Source organism: Elaeis guineensis, chromosome 11 (genome assembly GCF_000442705.2).
Source record: "Elaeis guineensis isolate ETL-2024a chromosome 11, EG11, whole genome shotgun sequence".
In the NCBI taxonomy this organism is placed as follows: Eukaryota; Viridiplantae; Streptophyta; class Magnoliopsida; order Arecales; family Arecaceae; genus Elaeis; species Elaeis guineensis.
The window spans coordinates 79,609,659-79,625,357 of record NC_026003.2 but is presented as its reverse complement, the minus strand read 5'-3'; the positions used below and the strand labels follow the sequence as shown (position 1 = coordinate 79,625,357).

At 35.5% G+C, this 15,699-nt stretch overlaps 1 protein-coding gene across 1 annotated transcript; it reads left to right on the top strand.

Annotated features, from left to right (window-relative positions):
• The first annotated feature begins 1,541 nt into the window (after positions 1–1,541).
• Positions 1,542–13,192, top strand: LOC105035875 (uncharacterized). The gene is made up of 3 exons (XM_010911590.4): positions 1,542–1,699; positions 2,118–2,444; positions 12,679–13,192. Exons 1-3 carry the CDS (start codon positions 1,630–1,632, stop codon positions 12,873–12,875), a joined length of 594 nt encoding a protein of 197 aa, XP_010909892.2. The 5' UTR covers positions 1,542–1,629; the 3' UTR covers positions 12,876–13,192.
• The last annotated feature ends 2,507 nt before the right edge of the window (positions 13,193–15,699 follow it).

Sequence of the window (15,699 nt, the reverse complement as noted above, 5' to 3'; positions counted from 1 at the left end):
AAATTGATTGCCATTTTTCAGTGATTTTGATGAAGTATGGTAGACGTCTACATTTGGTTGCTCAAATAATACAAACAATAACAACAACAACAATAATAATAATATAAATTACCATTTTATTTCATCATTTCAATGTGGAAAGGGGTGAAGATTGTAATTGCTTTTAGTGATAAGTAAGTGACGTAGTGGAAGATCCTAAGTTCATTATTCGTAGTCAAACATTACAAGCAAGTTTTTTTGACCATTAGTCACAATTCCATGGAAGGAGGTAGACAATGAAGTTATGAAAGCAGCTCAAAAATTTGGTTGTCTATCAAAGCTACCGGCACAATTCACACTGTCCATGGTAAAATACAATTTGTTTTTTCAAAAAAAAAAAAAACAAAAGAATTGATATAAGGAAGGGCAGACATTCCGGTTCATTCACTAGTGCTGTTATGTAAGGATCCAAATCATTGTTATTCACATGTAAATGGAGACAATCCCGTCCTTTTTCTTTTTTTTTTTTCGGAAGGGGGATGGGTAAAGAGATAATCCCTATTTGGTACTATTTTATTATTTTTTATTTTAGAAATGAAAACATAAAATCTGATGCAAAAAAATGTTTGCTTCATCTCTTTTTATTTTTATTTTTAAAATATTTTTTTATAAATTATGGAAAGGTAGAAGTAATTTTTTTTATACTTTTGCTATATTTAAGAATAATTTTTGAGCCAAAATCAAATCGAGCTACAATGCGCATGATTTATCTCTCTCTAACCTTTTGCAACTACTACATCCTCTCCTCCACCACCATTGCTTCATCAAGAAGGTCCTCCTTCTTCTTTTCCTCTCATTTTTTTCACGCCACTTATATTTATCTTATCCTCAAGTCCCTTGCGTCCTCTCATCCCCTCCTCTCCCTTTGCCATCTCCAATGACTTGGTATTTCAATTCATGTTATATCTCACATATCAGTTGCATTTCTATAGCACCTATCATGGAGAAAGTATTACAAAAGAGATTTTTTATTTTTGGTTTCTCAAACATGTTTTCTTATTTTTATTATGAAAACTAAAAAAATAATAGTTAAGATTTTTTATGTCAAAAATTTAGAATTTTTTTTTTTTATATTTTAACTATTTTATAAAGAAAAGTGACTACGATGCCAGACGTAGCCTAAACTTATAGACGTGTGCAGATACACACTCTGTGAGTTTTTTTGGGGGATTCCAATGTGAGTTTTTAGCATGAAAGGAGGGAACGGCTCCTGGCTGTTAATGATCTATTTATAATTATTGCTCTCAATCTAGTGAGGATATCTATAAACAAAAATTTAAAGAAAATGGAGGAATTGTTGTTTACCCTTCTTTGTTATGCAAACAATGGTCATGGTTAGTTGGAAGTCCTTTCCGTTTGCTATGGCTGCTCTGGAACCAAGGTCTTATGGGGCCCAACACCGTAGACCACTTCACTAAATAATAAAATTAGGTTTAAGATCTCCTTTCACACAGAGAATCCCTCCGACCTCCCAAGAACCTCTTGAGCCAGCTCTCTATATTTATACCTCCTGACACCCTTCGATACCCCAAACGACCGACCCAAAACTCTTTGCACACCAATTACCATCTTCTCCATTCCTTCCCCAAAATGCTGAGGCCAATGGTGGCCTTCATTGCCTTGGTTCTTGCTCTCTACTTATTCGTACCACATGTGCTCGGTATGTGCATGCTAGGCATCGTTCACTTTGAGGCCTTTTTTCTTTCTCGCTTCTGCATAGATATATATATAATCTCTACTAATGGGGAAAAGGATATTTGGAATGAAAAAACGAATAGAAACGAGAGGTGGAATGTGAATACTTATTCCTCTTACAGCACTTATTCAGTTATTCTTTTCACAGTTGGCTGCATTATTTCATTTTTGGCTGAAATAACCATGGCGCTAATATCATTCTGTGACATAGAAAAAAAACTAAAGACGGACGATGTTAGAGGACTAAAGTTATTCCATCCCTCTTGGAATAGTTATTCCAGAATATGCAGCTTTCACTGGAATTGTAATTCTTGGTTCTATTCCTGCTCTATTCCAGACCCAAACGTCAGCAGTTCGATCAACCATTCCTTTGTTTTGGACAGGAGCTGTCACGTGCGAGAGGCTGGACCGAAGCACGTGTGCATTCGCCGTGTCGTCCGCTGGCACACGGTGCGTGCTGGAGAAGCGTGTGAGGAGAGGAGGACAGGAGGAGTACACGTGTCGAGCATCGAGGGTCGAGGCGGACGGATTGAAGGACCACGTCGAGACGGATGAGTGCCTCAAGGCCTGCGGTCTCGTCCGTGGTTCCCTGGGGATCTCTTCAGATTCTTTGCTGGATTCTCGCTTCACTCAGAAGCTGTGCTCGGCCCGGTGTTACAATGGCTGCCCCAACATCGTCAATCTCTACTTCAATCTAGCCGCTGGGGAAGGTAGAGATCAAAAACCTAAACTTTTTAATATCATCTTTGACTGTTGATTTCTCCAGTATTGGGATCTTTTCCTGCTAAGTTTGAGAACGAAGCAAGTCCCATCTTTGAAATCCGGCCGTCTATCAAAATGCACAAATACTTTGTGACTTGGGTAAACTTTATGTTTCACATTGCAAACCAGCAACCGTAAACTTTTGGGTCTGCTTCATGACAAGCCGTTTATGGTGTAATTGGATAGTATGATTTCCAAGAGCGGACTTTTCCCATCTTCTAGCCAAAAATTTCAAGCAGCTTGCCAAGAAATTCCAAGAATAATTCCATCAGTGATCTATAAGAAATAAACTAGTATTTTATGTAACAAGTTAGGGACGAAGGTTTAATAGATAATATTAATGCAGATCTATTTTTGTATCTGAATTTATTGAAATATATATAGAAATTTAAGTATCCGATTAATATTTGTCACCGTATCAAAATCCGTCAAAGGAAACATGGATATATTTGGATAGATAACTATTGAATCTATATTCAAATATTCCATTATATTCATAAGCTTATTTTATTTTATATAACACATATGAATGTTTAAGGAAAATAAATAATGATATTAATACACTAATAGTTTAATTTATTATCCATTTAGTGATATTTTTGATTTGGTGATTATAAATTTTTTTTAGTAGAATATGATCATAAAGTTTAATTATCCAAATTATAGACATACTTATGTTGATACATTCATTATCTGATTTATGTTCATATCTATTTAAAATAAATATAGATATAAATTTTTATATCTGATTATAAGATTTATATCGATATCTACATTCATCAAACAAAACAAATATCGTGAATGTGGATATACCAGTTTTCAATCTCTACCTAGTCTGATTTTAGTCCCATGACAATGAAAGAAAAGTGCCCTATAAGCCAATCGCAAGTATGTTGCGATGGAATTTTTTTTACAATTTTTTAACTTATGAAATGACATTTATTATTATTTGAGGCATTGATTCATTACATTAGCTACATCTTATTATGTTTAAGATTATGATGAACCCCAAAAATTAAGATAATGATTTTAGAAGACATGAATTGGTCATGCTAGTGAGACATAAAATTTTAAAATCCTAATATTAGATATTCTTGATCGTAGGAGCATTGAGTCGGGGATCAATATTCTGGATAGACTGGTACATCCTATGTATGCTCAATGGAGAGGGTGGCAGATCTCACTAGCCACTTGTGTGAGATACTAATACAAGGATGTGAGTGCTCATTTGAGAAATGAGTCCACTGAATTGACTCGATGAAAGAGAACATCTTATCGAAGTCTTATTTGCATATTAAAGATGGTTCTCTAAGTAGAAGTTGTGCAAGTGATCTTTAAACCTGAGACCACCATACAATCTTGTGCATATGAATCCATATTTTGGTTCATACCCAAGTATGGCATTAAGACATGTACGGGGTGTTTTAGATATGGTGGAGTATGTATGGAGGTTGTGAGTAGGTCAATATGGAATCAATCACTCCTAATAAGAGGAGATCGCATCCTGTGTATTTTCAATCCTAGATGACTCGAGAAAAGTCTTTTGGCCAAAAGCAAGAAGGAGATTAGAAAGAATTTCTAAGCTTCTTCATTGGAGTCATCATTGGTTAATTGAAAATCAATATGAATATGTGTTTGAGTTTGATATGATTGCATACTCATGAATATATTCAGGGTGCAAGGATGATCGAAGGATTGAATTGCATGATAATTTGTCACTGAAGGGTAGATTTGATATTTTTTAAATTTTACATCTTTTGGGTAGTCATGATATGTTGCTAGACATCAATATTGACTTATACGTTTTTGACTGAATTAAAGAGTTTAATTCGATTGCCAATTAGAAATGATTTTAATTATTGAGCTCGGGTTAGCTCGATTGGACCTAAATCAATTAGATTGAAATTTAATCAAATTGGCTAGATGTGGAACATAATAGGTCACACACATATAGAAATTGGCTAAGGACCCTTTTGAAAAAGGTTGATTGGAATTTTGGATTCAATCAGGATTTCGGTAAGCATACTAGCACATGTGGAAACCCTTGCTACTTTGGAGATCAATTTGGTCCCATCCCTTATTAATTAGCTAGCTCAATTTGGTAGACATTTGGGTCAGGTCGTGATACCTGGAAGCAACCCAAATTGAGGCACCACATCCCATGTTAACGCCAAATATGAAGAGTCCAAGTTGTGGTGGACTCTTGGTGTAAAACAAGCTCTGCCTACAAGTATTGGCATGGGCAGAAGAAATATTTATTTTTTTATGGGATTAAATTATGTGTGATAGCTCACATCACCCTCCATCCTCTGGTGCACATCTCAAAGTATGAGATATATTTTTTCTAAAATTTATGGGGTAGAGAAAAAATTAGAAAATGAAGGATGTCTCGCGTGCATGCGCAGAAGCGTCGCATCTCTCCATGATTTGGAGCATCCTTATCCCAATCAAATGCTTTTAGATTAGAATGATTTTTATTGATGACATTTTACACTTGATAAGATATTTTTGATAATTTTTGTGGAATTTTTCTAGACTTATCTGGATGCCAAACGGATGCCATAAATCGGTCCTGATGCCTACGCATGCGGTGATCAGCACTTGCATGAAGAAGTGCGAGGATAGCATCCTTCCGTGAGAATTTTATCACTATTTTTAATTTTTTAGAATCTAAATTGAATCTCCAATACACATGGATTTTTTAGAATTTTTTGATCTAAGAAGGGATGTAAAAATATCCCTTCTTTGGTTGCATGCACGTAGACCAGTGTGCTGATCGATGTATCATGGATAAGAGTCCTTCTGCTTGAAGGAACTCTTATCTCTGATAATCAGATCATATATGCCTTTTGGATAAGGCATGTCACTCTCTTTTGGCATCCCTCTGGTGGCTATAAATAGGCTGGGGTGCTGGGTATCCGATGAATCTAAGAGGGATTTTTAATTTCTCTCCTGTTGCTCTCTTTTCTTACAACCTATCTTAGTTTTAGGACAAGGTTTTGGGATTTAAGATAAAGCCTTATCTGGTCCTAACAAAGGTTGTAAGGATCCTAAAGAAAAAAAATCAGAAGTCTAAAGGAGGTTCTAAGAGGGTGAGGTCAGGTTCTTGAAGAAACTTGATCGGTACGAGGCTAGTCGAGTTCTAGGGGCTAGAACTCTTGAAGCAAGGTGAAGAAGGAGCGTTGTCTTTGGTTCAATTTCCATATGGATCACCATTGGAGGGCGGACACTTGGATTCTTTATGAAAATTGGATTAGCGCTACAGGTATTCTTCTTATCCTAATTTATATTTATTATGCTTTGATTACTATAGTCAAGAGTTTCTGGGCATTAGGGCTTCCGGTGCATTGGATGTTTTGAATGAAAATTTTAAATACCTAACCCTTCCACTGTGCCACCAGAATCCAATAGTGATATCAGAGCCTATCTTGATTTATCTAATCAAAGATTAAATTATTATCTTGATTGTGATCAAGCATGAGTTTTTGGTTTGGTTCAAGTCGGGTCAAGGATTGAACCCGATTGAACATCCAAACCCTATCATGTCTTAGACCATTAAAGTCCTCATAAAAATCATATTAAGTCGTAGTGTTGTGAATCAGAAGCTGACCTATTTTTTTGAATCGATTAATTAATTGATGTCTAAGGAGTGTTTCAAGTGCGGTGGTTATTTAATTGGTTCTATTGCTGGCTTGGCCAATTTTATTGGTGTCTAAGAAAAGCAATAGGGGGACCCCCCACCAATCTTAATACTTTTCTGATCAATTAGATTAGTTCAAATCTTGAATGAAGGTAGCTTAGTGTTTTAAACACTATTAAGGACCTTCCTTCATGCTAGGTTAATGTTACATTATGAACTATGGCTAGTTTGTTGTGTTACCATAAGGCTTGTCATAAAGATTGATATAACATAATCCTGGTGCATAAAAGATGCTTACGGCAATTTTGGATATACTGCTTTGTCGTGCTAACACAAGGGCAATTATATTCGATTTTGACTGTATTAAAATGAAGGGTCGTACTTAACTAAAATATTATAGCTTGTTGTGTTAACACAAGGCTAATAATATTTTAAAGATCAAGATAAAATATTGAGAATTACATGAGATGTAATTGAAAAAAATTTTCTACCTATGAACTCATAAGGGTTTGTTGTGTTAACACAAGATCGTTATGAGGAATTAAAGTCTCAATCTCACTAAGATAAATATAAAATATATCTCGTTTACCATAGGAGAAAGCTATGGTATCTGATAAAATAGTGGGAGACATAACTAGTTTTAAAAATTCTCATCTAGTTATGCATGTCAAACATGAGTGGTCAGCTTATACTATTATTTTATGTAGATTTAAGTCTATATTATGACTTCTTCATTTTCACCCCATGATACCATAAATAAAACTGTATTGACCGATACAACTATGTGGATTGGTTGAGGAACTTGCAAATTAGATTTATATCGGAAAAGAACTCTAATGTTCTGAATATTTCTGATCATAAATTGGTCAGTAATAATGAGAAGATAATAATATCCGTATAGATATTATTTATAGAAAATTTAGACATTGGGAGTATTATTGCAAGAATTATCTTGCAAGATTGAAGCAGGGTGCAAGTGTAATACCAAAAGATATGTATATGATACAGACCTATTTTTTATTGAGTAATTCAGACTCTGATATTTGGATATTAGATACCATCTGTGGATCGCACATTTATAATTCATTACAGCGACTATAGAATATCAAAGGTCTGAAAAGAGGTGACCTTGAGCTTTATAGCGCAAGTGGAGAGTCTATTAGCGCAAAAACTATAGGAACCTATATGCTTGATTTACCTTCGGACAAAATTTTAAAATTAAAAGATGGTTATTACGTGCCAAAGGCCATTAAAAATATTATTTCTATATCTTTGTTGTTAAAACAAGGTTATGAAATAAGGCTAATAGAAAATGGATGCTCTATTTTTTTTAATAAATTTTATGGTAGTGGTTATATTAATAACAATCTTTTAATTCTTGCACTCAATAAAAATATTTTTTATATTAAAAAAAATATGAAAAGAAAGAGAGAAAATATGAATGTCACATATCTCTGGCATTGTCGTCTTAATCATATTAGTGAGTCAAGGATAAATAAGTTATATAAAGAAAAATTCTTGGATCTAAATGATTATGAATCATTGGGGACATATAAATCTTGTCTCATGGGTAAGATGACCAAGATTCCATTTTCTTAATATGGAGAGAGGACAAGTGAGTTGTTAGCTCTAGTACATATAGATGTATATGGACTGATAACAACTCAGGCCAGAAGAAGATACCCCTATTTTATTACCTTTACAGATGATTTATTAAGGTTCGAATATGTGTATCTTATGAAACATAAATTCGAAGCTTTTGATAAGTTCAAGGAGTATCAAGGTATGGTCGAGAAATAAACTAAAAAAAGTATCAAAGTTCTTCGATCTGATCGAAGAGGATAGTACTTATCTAGTGAATTTCTTGATCATCTTAAAAGTAAAGGTATTCTCTCTGAATGGATCTCTCCTTATACACCTCAGTTAAATGGTGTAGTAGAAAGGAAGAATCGTACTTTAATGGATATGGTGCGGTCTATGATATGCTTCACTGATCTCCCAATATCTTTCTAAGGATAATGCCTTAGAGACTGCCACATATATATTAAATAGAATGCCTTCAAAGTCTGTTGCAAGCACTCCATATGAGATATAGAATGGAAGGAAGCCTAATCTTAAACATCTTAAGACTTTGAGCTGTCTTACTTATGTCAAAAATATTTTTGGACATAAGCTTAATGCTAGATCAGAGAAGTGTAGGTTTGTAGAGTATCTTAATGAAATTAATAGATATTATTTCAACCATCCTACTGAACAAAAGGTGTTTGTTAGTAGGCACGCCATTTTCTTGAAACATGAATTTATCCAAGAAGGAGGCAGTGGGAGGAATATTGAATTTATGAAAGTTCATGATCTACAAATCGATCCAGAAATATCAGTGGTTGGACCATAAGAAGATCTTCAATCAAAAGTACCCAAGGATGAGGTACATCCACTATACACACCTCCTCTTCGAAGGTCAGATAGAGTGCGTCAAGTATCTTTAAGATATAATTTTGTCATTGAGAATAACAATTCTATCAACATCATTCAGGATGTTGATCCACTGACCTATTCGGAAGCTGTCATGAGTAGAGACTCAGACAGATAGCTGGAAGCTATGAAATCTGAGATAGACTTGATGAATACCAACCAAGTATAAACCTTGGTTGATGCACCTGAGGGTGTGACCCCAATATAGGGTGCAAGTGGATCTTCAAAAGGAAGATCAGAGTAGATAGCCAAGTAGAAACCTACAAAGCTAGATTAGTGACGAAGGGTTTCAATCAAAGGCAAGAAATTGACTATGATGAAACCTTCTCACCAGTAGCTATGCTCAAGTCTGTCCGAATTTTGCTTGTAATAGCGGAATACTACGATTATAAAATCTGGCAGATGGATGTCAAGACTATTTTTCTTAATAGTAATCTAGAGAAAGAGGTCTATATGACTCAGCCAGAGGAATTTATCTCAAGTGGGAGAGCAAATCAAATATGCAAGCAAATGAGATCTATCTATGGAGCGAAGCAGGTTTCGAGGAGCTGGAACATCCGATTTGATATGACAGTCTAAGAGTTTGGCTTTATCAAAAATACGGATGAACCATGTGTATACAAGAAGACAAGTGGGAGTGTTATTATCTTTTTGGTTCTGTATGTTGGTGATATACTGTTCATTGGGAATGATATCCCAATGATGCAATCGATCAAGACTTAGCTATCGAATAAGTTTTTCATGAAAGACTTGGGTGAAGTATCCTATATACTGGATATAAAGATCTATAGAGATAAATCTAAAAGGATGTTAAGCTTATCCCAATCACGGTACATATATCTCATATTAAAGAGATTTAATATGGAGGCAAGTAAGAGGTTAGCTGCCTGCAAGTCATGGTATCCATCTCTCTAAGAGAATGTGTCCTAAGACACCAGAAGAGAGGAAAAGGATGAATGAAATCTCTTATGCTTCAGCTGTGGGATCAATTATGTATGCCATACTATGTGCCAAGCCTGATGTAGCTTATGCTTTGGGCATAGCTAGTAGATTTCAGGTTGATCTAAGGAAGGATCATTGAAAAGTAGATGATAGCAAGTCAATATCAGGGTATGTGTTTATCCCAAATGATGGGGTAGTGAGTTGGAAGAGTTTCAAGCAGTAGATAGTAGCTGACTCAACTACTGAGCCAGAGTATGTTGCTGCTAGTGAAGCCATTAAGGAAGCTGTTTGGATGAAGAAACTCATCATGAATTTGAGAGTCGTTTCTAAGATTGAAGAACCGGTGTCACTCTAGAGTAATAATACTGGGGCTGTTATTCAAGATAAGGAACCTAGGTCTCATTATAGATCCAAGCACATCCTCAAACGTTTCTATCTCGTTAGAGATAAGATGTTATCCTTAAACGAGTAGACAGAAAGAACAATACAGCAGACCCATTCACTAAGGCCATACCACAGCAGCTATATGATTATCATCATGATTGTATGAGATACAAAGGCGATTGACTTTAATGCAAGTGGGAGATTAAAAGAAAAGTGCCCTATAAGCCAATCGCAAGTGTGTTGTGATGGGACTTTCTTTATAATTTTTCAACTCATGAAATGACATTTATTATTATTTGAGGCATTGATTCATCATATTAGCTGCATCTTATTATGTCTAAGATTATGATGAACCCCAAAGATTAGGATAATGATTTTAGGAGATATGAATTGGTCATGCTAGTGAGACCTAAAATCTTAAAATTCTAATATTAAATATTTTTGATCGTAGGAGCATTGAGTCGGGGATCAATATTTCGGATAGACTGGTACATCCTATGTATGCTCAATGGAGAGGGTGGCAGATCTCACTAGCCACTTGTGTGAGACACTAATACAAGGATGTGGGTGCTCATTTGAGAAATGAGTCCACTGAATTGACTCGATGAAAGAGAACATCTTATGGAAGCCTTATTTGCATGTCAAAGATGGTTCTCTAAGTGGGAGTTGTCAAGTGATCCTTAGACTTGAAACTACCATGGAATCTTGTGCACATGAATCCATATTTTGGTTTATATCCAGGCATGGCATTAAGACATGTACTGGGTATTCTGGATATGGTGGAGTGTGTATGGAGGTTGTGAGTAGATCAACATAGATTTTTGAGGATTTTTTTGATTTGAGAAGGGATGTGAAAACATCCCTTCTTTGGTTGCATGTGCGCAGACCAGTGTGCTGATCGACGTATCATAGATAAGAGTCCTTCTGCTTGAAGGAACTCTTATCTCTGATAATCAGATCAGATATGCCTTTTGGATAAGGCATGTCCCTCTCTTTTGGCGTCCCTCTGGTGGTTATAAATAGGCTGGGGTGCTGGGTATCCGATGAATCTAAGAGGGGTTTCCAATTTCTCTCCTGTTGCTCTCCTTTTTTACAACCTATTTTAGTTTTAGGACAAAGCTTTGGGATTTAAGACAAAGTCTTATCTGGTCTTAACAAAGGTTGTAAGGGTCCTAAAAAAGGAGAATCAGAAGTCCAGAGGAGGTTTTAAGAGGGTGAGTCAGGTTCTTGAAGAAACTTGACCGGTACGAGGCTAGTCGAGTTCTAGGGGCTAGAATTCTTGAAGCAAGGTGAAGGAGCGCTGTCTTTCGTTCAATTTTTATGTGGATCACCATTAGAGGGCGGACACTTGGACGCCTTGTAGAAATTGAGATTAGTGCTACAGGTATTCTTCTTATCCTAATTTATATTTATTATGCTTTGATTATTGTAGTCAAGAGTTTTTGGACATTAGGACTTTCGGTGCATTAGATATTTTTAATAAAAATTTTAAATATCTAACTCTTTCACTGTGCCACTGGAACCCAACAGATAAATATACTTATTTACCCACAAGTTACTGTAATCATGCAACAAGCATAACATTTGTGCAGGCCCAGTTACCGATATGTAACAAATCATGCGTTTGTTGGTTAATGTACAGTTTTATGTGCTAGCATGAGCATAGATTTTATGTTACATGGACAAAGGGAGATTGGTGGGATACATGAGTACGATTGTGGGGATTGCACGAGGTTACCCTGGCAGGTTTATAGTGAGGCAAACAAGTGCTGTACCATGTTTTTTCCTTTTTTTTTATTTTTTTTTATTTTGTGTGTGCGTGGGTATCAAAATATTACAATATCGTGCAACACTAATTAAACTAACGTTGTTGATTCCATGATTGGTTGGCGCAACTACCGGTCTCCATGTGATACAAGGTGGAAAGATTTTAGATCAAAGTGGAATTTCCACTGTTTTCAGTCTTAGGAATCTGCTATGTGGCATGTGCTCAAGATTTAAGACATCAGTTCTAACAGGACTGTAGAAATCATGACTAACTTTGATAACTACGACATGAGGTAAAATCATTAGATAGTTTTGTCAAAATGATGCAAACACAAATTTTCATTAAACTTTAGGAATCTGTGTCCTACTTTTGTTAGGTTTCTATTTTCCTTCTTGCTAACATCCAATTTCTTCAACCTGTTAATTTTTCTTAACAACCAAATGCAGCTTTGGATGCTTGACTCTATATATTTGAAAACTAAAGAAAAGGAAAGCATCATCTGTTTGGATGTATGAAAAACTCCGGAAGAGGAGATTGCATACTCCATGAAGAACTATGAATTTACAATAAACATTTGTCCTACATACTTTCATCATAATTTTATTATTACTGAAAACATTATTTATTTATTTACCTTTTCTTCAAACAGTGAAATTCTGTTTGATTCCTTTTTTATGTTATTTTCTGAAATTAAAGATTTGTGCAAATTGCTCAGCCCGCTTCTGTTTAGGTAGGGAAAAAAAATGTAAAACAGATTGATTCCTTCACAGCTGTGGAATTAACATCATGTATATCAAATTATATCGTTATTAGCCCACATTAGCTTTTATTTAGTCTAGAGCAATGCAATGGTCCGGAAGATGTTCATTTCCAGAAAAATATCATGTGAGTACTAAAAATTTTATATTAATTTGTAGTGCATGTTATCCTTTAAAATCTGTTAATGATGTTAAAAATCTCATGTTTTGTCTCTTAGGTGTCTTTCTTCCCAAATTATGTAAAACGCACCGGGCAAGCAAGCGGAGGGCCATGGCTGAGATTCGAAGCTCTGGTGGGGTGATGCCAACTTATGGACCAGAGGCTGCAACATCTGCAAAGTTTTTAGCATATGCTCCAACTCAATCCTCTGAAATTCTTGTCTCCAGCTCTGCAGAGGCACCTTCAACGGTCTAATTTGCCTTCATAAAGGATTCTATATCCAATGTAGTGTTCTATAGATGTCTTTGTAATAAGGTCGCTTGTTGACCACCATAAATAGTTAAGAAGTAAAGAGTATAGACTGCAAAAGGTGTGCATTTGAATTTGATATTAGTGGTATTGTAAGGCTTCCATCAGAGACCTATAAGTAGTGTCTTATTGTTACTTCACCCAAGGGTTAGAGATTGGGCATACAAAAGATGCCTCACATATGATGGGTGGTCTCTTTCTATATAAATCAGAATCCTTGACTCATAACTAATATTGAACTAATGATTCTCTTTAAAGGTTCATGATTCGATAAAGGATGTATTGTCTGCTCTAATCCATAGGCCTTATGGTTTTATCCCTCTGAATTCTAATCCAAAAGATACTTTATATGGAATAGGTAGTCGCTTCTTATATAAACCAGATTCCCTTTTGATTCATAATCAATATTAGATTAATGATGCCCTTCCTTATATACCATAATATACAATATTAGTTAAATATTTAAGTTCTGTTTCTCTGTACTTCTTACCTCTTTCATTACTTCAGTAAATTTTCTAAGCCTTGCTAACTTCGTTAAAAAATGGCCATATGTTAAAGCAAGCTAAATCAAACATTGCTTAACTATTATTCAGTTTGCTATACTTTATTGTGATTTATTTGATCACCCTATTGATAATCTATAAAATTTAATTTTCTCGAGCGTTGCCTGGCAGTCTATCCGAAACCCAACATTTTCAAAAGCCTTCTTTGCAGATCTAAGGGCTCCATGCGTGCAAAAATAAGGAAGGATATAAAAGCTAGCAACGGGAAAGTGGACCGAAAGACACCAATTGTAAGACTATAACATACGAGCACCTTTTTGCCATGCCATGTTCGGCCTCACATATAACCAGCATCAAGTAGAATGAGCTTATTTTAAGTAATTTTTTTTTAATTGAAATTCTAGAATTTGTTTGTTCTTATGAATCCTCATTGAAATTTCATCCAATAAAATGATAGAATTATAAATATCTAAAATAATATATAGGAATATTGCAAATGGAGTCATTGTGACAATCTCATTTCTTTGATATTTTTGCTAGTATTCTACATGTCCAAGGTTTGTGAAGAGAAGGCCATAAGAACTTTCATTTTTTTGCAAATGTAACATTTCCTCTAAGGCTCCCTTTGGTATGGATTTTTGGCTGCTTTATTCCAACTTCATCGGGGATAGATAATTCGCCAAACAATCTAATAAGGCCCATAAGACCCCTCATGTTATCTGAGACCAGGCCTTAAAAAGTCCCAAGTATCCTTGTTCTCAGGCCTCACCCATGTCTTAATGGCGAGGAAGGTTATTTCTTATTCTTATTTAATTAGTTGCAAAATGATATTGCCTCCATCCAATCTCCTTTATCCAACTCGATCCCCTTCCTCATTTTCATATCTCTAAAATACACACACATATGTACACACATACATCAAAAGGGAGGTTCGATTTATTTTGAGCTTTTCATTCACGTGGACCCTATATTAATGATATCACTAATATGGTTCTTTATTTTGGATTATAAACAGGACTCGTATAAATATGCTATTTTATTATCTGTTATCTATTTGTACAACTAAAGGGGATGCTGAGCCTCTTTATTCTCCATGTGGATGTCTATGTTAATAATTTTATTAATAGAGTTTTTTATTTTGAACAATATATAGGGCTCTTATGTAACAGTACTTTATGTTAAGATTTGGATATGCAGTAAAAATAGATTTAAAAATATTTTTAAATATGTACCAACTATTGTAAACATGTGATCTAAACTTCAAAATCAAAATCACTTTAATGATGTCAATCAAACATAAATATATAGAAATGATATATCATGCAGGAAAATCAAAATCATCCATTGGTAGGTATTTTTGTGGCATCCAAACACATGCCATCCAACGGTGATCTACACGGATCTCGATCTAAGACTTTTTCTAATCTGGATTCGCCAAATTTTCTTCTCAAAAAAATCAGCAGCTCCTCCTTTCTTTACATCACCAACACTTGGTGTTATTCTCTCTCCTTTCTTTTCTCTCTTGAATATGTAATCTTTTCATCTCTTAGCCCTTTTACTGTTCAATAATTGGATCTTAGGAACTACACACCCAAGCTCTTTGGGATCAACCATTTTCAGCCTCAAATCACGACTCAAATTTAAGCCATGGATAGACCCAAACACGCACCAAACAGTCCAACATTTGGACGTCAAAATCAGAGGCATATAACCCCTTTTGGCATGTGAGATGGAGGAGTCCTCTCAAAAGACTCCTCCCTTGGGTGCAAAAAATCTGAAGTGAGAAGGCCCTCTTCACGTGAAAAATTGGGTGCAGATTTTTTGTTTTAGCGTGACACATTCACGAATGGACCAAGGCGCAAGTAAGAGTCGTTCTTCAAGAGGACTCCTCTCTAAGTGCACACAACCAAGGGCGTGAAGATCTTCTTCTTTTGGGATAAGATGGCGGAGGGACGCATGGAAGAGTTTTCATGTGAGAAAAACTTTCTTGCATCCAACCTTTTAACTTCCTTTGTGGTGTCGACGCACCAAGCCAAGGGACATGTAAAACACCTTTCACGCATTAGGAATGATGACGTGGCTCCTGGGATGGCATGGAGAGAATCCAAGGAGACATGGACTCTTACTTAAATGGATAAATAAGAAGAGGCACCTCCATTTAATACCGTGAAATATCTTTCCCATACCAAAAGAGCGTAAGGAAGTGGAAAAATACGCGAAACAACCTTTCACGTGAGAGAAGAGGGCATGAACTCCTTCCTTGTGGC

Bases quoted from the DNA above. Each gene is read 5' to 3' on its own strand.
- LOC105035875 (XM_010911590.4), top strand. From the start codon at position 1,630: ATGCTGAGGCCAATGGTGGCCTTCATTGCCTTGGTTCTTGCTCTCTAC. The intron at 1,700-2,117 runs GTATGTGCATGC...TGTTTTGGACAG, and splicing joins ATTCGTACCACATGTGCTCG to GAGCTGTCACGTGCGAGAGG. The intron at 2,445-12,678 runs GTAGAGATCAAA...TTTGTCTCTTAG, and splicing joins CAATCTAGCCGCTGGGGAAG to GTGTCTTTCTTCCCAAATTA.